The sequence below is a fragment of the Plectropomus leopardus genome, unplaced genomic scaffold (genome assembly GCF_008729295.1).
Source record: "Plectropomus leopardus isolate mb unplaced genomic scaffold, YSFRI_Pleo_2.0 unplaced_scaffold10219, whole genome shotgun sequence".
Lineage (NCBI taxonomy): Eukaryota > Metazoa > Chordata > Actinopteri > Perciformes > Serranidae > Plectropomus > Plectropomus leopardus.
Window position 1 is genome coordinate 1 of NW_024610751.1, and position 4,570 is coordinate 4,570.

Below are 4,570 nucleotides of genomic sequence, written 5' to 3' on the forward strand. Positions count from 1 at the left end.
ATATACATATTAACAGGATATGAAACAAATATGACTATAGGTTTTGTTGGCTATTATTTATCCATGCGTTACAATAACAATTCGTATTTCTGCATTTTGATCTTTGATGTAGGTCTATATTTGGTTCAAAGATGCACGTGTTCAATCAATTTTTGCTCTTAACTATGACTTGCAGATCTCTTTCACTACGTATTTTATTTTTAAAATTATTAATTGAAAAATTTGAACCATGACATTATTTTCTGTGTGCAGGTTTATTTTCCGTGAACTGCGCTTCTCACGTGCAATGATCTTTGCCATCAAAGAGATTAATAACAGCACAGAACTGCTGCCGGGCATCAAACTCGGTTATCAGATCTATGACTCATGCGCCTCTGTGCCTGTGGCAGTGCATGCAGCATTTCAGCTTTCAAGTGGCCTGGACCCTGTATTTTACACCGGTGACAACTGCTCTCAGTCTGGTATGGTGATGGCTGTCATTGGTGAATCTGGGTCCACACCGTCCATCAGCATGTCACGCATCTTTGGGTCCTTTAACATTCCTCAAGTAAAGATTTTGAATTTCTGGCAAACTATGTAATATAGAGTACTGATTATTTTGTCCGAAATTTTAAATATGAATACTGTTGTTTCCCATTAGGTAAGCCACTTTGCTACTTGTGCATGCCTGTCTGATAAAGAGCAGCACCCCAGTTTCTTCAGAACAATCCCCAGTGATCAGTTCCAGGCTGACGCTCTGGCCAAGCTGGTGAAACACTTTGGCTGGACTTGGATAGGTGCTGTCCGGTCAGATTCAGATTATGGCAATAATGGCATGGCGTCTTTCCTGGAAGCAGCACGCAAAGAGGGAATCTGTGTGGAATACTCTGAATCTTTGCATCAGACCAACCCATGGAGCAGGATCCAGAGAGTGGCAGATGTTATCCGCAGGTTTCTACATCACTGCTTGTTTTTCTTTTCTTTTTTTTTTTTTTTTTTGCCCTTTCCTTGAAACTGACCTTCTGCATACTGACATGGTTATAAAAAATACAGTCAGCGGAACCACATATTAAGGCATCTCACATGTTTGCTGGTGTTAGCTGGTGTTTGTACACATCTTAAAACCTCATGTTTATATTATGTAATATGCTCTAATCTCTCTCCAGGTCCACAGCTATGGTTGTTGTAGCATTTGCAGCCTCTGGAGACATGAGGATCCTGCTGGAGGAGCTGTCACGGAAGCCTTCTCCACCTCGCCAGTGGATAGGCAGTGAGTCCTGGGTAACTGACCAAGATTTGTTAAAGTTCAGCTTCTGTACCGGAGCCATCGGATTTGCAATTGAGAAATCTGTCATCCCAGGTCTGAGAGACTTCTTGCTGGATCTCTCACCCTCTAAAGTGTCTGCCTCTCCAGTGTTGACTGAGTTCTGGGAGAATGCTTTCAACTGCAGACTGGGAAAAAGTGAGAATAGCTGAATAAAGATACAAAAATGTGTACTTATGAACATGTAAATGTGACAATACATGTAAGTCTTATTAGGACATTATACAGAGAATTATTTCAGATCTTTTATTTTAAATGTATGAAGTCGGTATTAAATAATAAGAAAATAGTGTTTTACCCTTTATAAATGTTAGTTATTGTCTGAGCTGTAGGAGTGACCTTGTATATATGAAGGTTAAAAAGTAGCGTAAAATAACCATGTTTTATGCAATATTGATACAGTAGTTAAGATATAAGGTACAATTTACAAGTTACATAGATGAAAAAAAAGACACAAGAAAGAATGATCATGTCATTGTCCAAACTGAACCAAAAAAACCCACATCTGTCTCTGTGTGTTTAGGTGCAGCCACAGACAAGAGTGTGTGTGATGGAACTGAAGACATACAAACACTCCAGAGCCCGTACACTCGCACATCTCAGCTCAGAATCACTAACATGGTGTACAAGGCTGTTTATGCAATTGCACATGCCATTCATAATGCAGTGTGCCAGGACACTAACTCTACAACTCATTGTGACAAATTAACCAGGATAGAGCCCAAACAGGTCAGTAGAAACAAATTTTTGAACACCCCAATGTTCATTTTTGCTACAGTATGAAATAAACATTCATTTATTGTACACTGTTAAATTTCTCTCCCTCACTGTGTAACTAAACCTCATCCTAACAGGTTCTTAGTCAACTGAGGAAAGTAAATTTTTCCCAGAATGGTTATGATGTTTCATTTGATGCCAACGGAGATCCTGTGGCCACATACGAGCTGGTTAACTGGCAGAAAAGTGAGAGTGGGAGCATTGAGTTGGTGACAGTAGGGCGCTATGATGCATCACTGCCAGTGGGCCAGGAGTTCAGGATCAACAGGAAGCTCACTTGGGTGGAAGGTGGCACACAGGTAAGAAGCCCAAAATAAATAGTTAACATCTAAACTTCAAGTTCTGTGATCTCAAAGCATACCATATCTGTTTTGGCCCCTGGGTATTACTGGCTGTGAAGAGATAAATCACAAACTTTAAGTATTTTTCTCACAAAAATCCCTGTTTTGTATTTTCCAATTAGGTGTTTCCTTGCTTAACTGCAGCAGAGGTTTACTTACACAAGGAGATATTTTTTGCCAAAAAGACTGTGATTTTGGAAGATAACTATTGGATTTGTCCAAGTCAGACTACTGAATTTAGTCCCCCAGCAGTTACACTGAGCAGGCTTTTGTCACAGCCAGTATGAGTAGGAGGAATGGTCACAGTAACCAGAAACACTTTCACTGCACAAACCTGAAAAATTTGAACCTATCCTTTAATCCTCAGAGCTTTGTAACACAGCTCAATATGTGCAAATTTGTTTATTTCTCTGTGCCAGGTACCTGTGTCAGTGTGCAGTGACAGCTGTCCTCCAGGAACTCATAAAGTGCTGCAGAAAGGAAAACACATCTGCTGCTATGATTGTATACCATGTCCTGAGGGAGAGATCAGCAATGCCACAGGTACTAGACAAGGCCAGAGGCATTATGTTTTCAGGTTGTCCATCCGTATGTCTATCTGTCTGTACATACGTCCATCTCTTCTGCCATTCTTGTGAATATAAATCCCTTGAGATAATTTCTCCAAATTTAGTACAAGCATCCATTTGGATTTGAAGATGAACTGATTCAATTTTGGTGATCATAGGTCAAAAGTCAAGTGACTTTGATTGTCTGCCTCATTCCTGTGAACGCAATATCTCAAGAACGCCTCAAGGGAAGTCCTTTGCATTTAGCATAAATGTTTGAGTGGACTCAAAGATGAACTGATTAGATTTTGGTGGTCAAAGATCAAGGTCACGCAGACATTGCATACGTTATATACTTGTGAAAGCAATATCTTAAGAAGACCTTAAGGGAATTTCTTAAAATTTGGCACAAACGTTCGAGTGGTATATAAGATAAACTTACGTGATTTTGATGGTCAAAAGTCAAGGTTGGGTTTCGGGATATAACTCAAGAATTCAAGATTTCACACATATTTTCAATAGGATATAATGATGAAGTACTGACATTTTATTATCCAAGAGGTCAAAGGTCAACTGTGACATAATAATGCTCTGCAAAAACAGTCAGGAACAGAGGGGGAGATATTCGATAAGATACTGGATTGGTGGCACTAATCTCAGGTGCCTATCTTTAAATGTGCAGATTGTGTAGATCTTCTGTGCTGCCACGGGAAAGAAATTAGTCATAGAAAATTATTAAATATAAAAGTATGCCGTCACTTAGCACACAGGACAAGACAAAATAACACTTTCTTTACTACCAAGTCTTTTCTCTCTTGAGATTCTGCTGACAACACCTAATTGTTCTATTCTGTACTCTCGTCAGTCTTAATTTTGATGAAGAACAGCATTAACTTGATGAGCCAAAGTTGATCTCACATGAAAATGTAGGTTTAATGACAACACAAATCGCATCCAAGAAGCTCTTGGCACAGAACATATATGGACAAAGACATACCAACAACTTTGAGTAATGGCAGAATCATTCAGCTTTATACATTACTTTTCACATGACATACAACTGTGTATATCATTGTACTCTACACATCAACACTGTCTTGTTTTGAAGCATCTTAATATTTAGACACCCTTGACTCAGTGAGGGACTCTAAAGTCTTCAACATTTTCTAAACCATTAATATGTGTATATCATATGTCTCCACACAATTATTCATGATTACATTTACATACTTTCATATGTAATGATTTTCTACCATAATGTGTGTTGAGCATCCATGTTTTCACAGACATGGATGTAAACTGTAAGTGCAACTTGGCTGGTGCACAGTCATACAACCATGTGGCGGTTTATCAAGCCTCTAATGCATATCTGTTGTAAATCATCTAACATATAGTATGACACTGCTATAAGATCCCTATTATTCATAACTTTTTTTTTTTTTTTTTACAGATTCCCCTGATTGTTTCATTTGCCCCAAGGAGTTCTGGCCTAATGCAGAGAGAGACACTTGTCTCCCCAAGCCTGTAGAGTTTCTTTCCTTCAACGAGGTCCTAGGAATCATCCTGACTGTATTCTCAGTCGGTGGTGCCTGTCTTGCCAT

At 39.1% G+C, this 4,570-nt stretch overlaps 1 protein-coding gene across 1 annotated transcript; it reads left to right on the forward strand.

The window, feature by feature from the left end:
* Positions 1 to 265: 265 nt before the first annotated feature.
* LOC121963169 (extracellular calcium-sensing receptor-like) lies at positions 266 to 4,562 on the forward strand (the record flags this gene model as incomplete). The annotated part of the gene is made up of 7 exons (XM_042513495.1): positions 266 to 547; positions 641 to 930; positions 1,146 to 1,441; positions 1,833 to 2,032; positions 2,158 to 2,379; positions 2,841 to 2,964; positions 4,420 to 4,562. Coding segments are annotated over exons 1-7 (1,536 nt in total), but the record flags the coding sequence as incomplete, so codon positions are not given.
* Between the last annotated feature and the right edge of the window lie 8 nt (positions 4,563 to 4,570).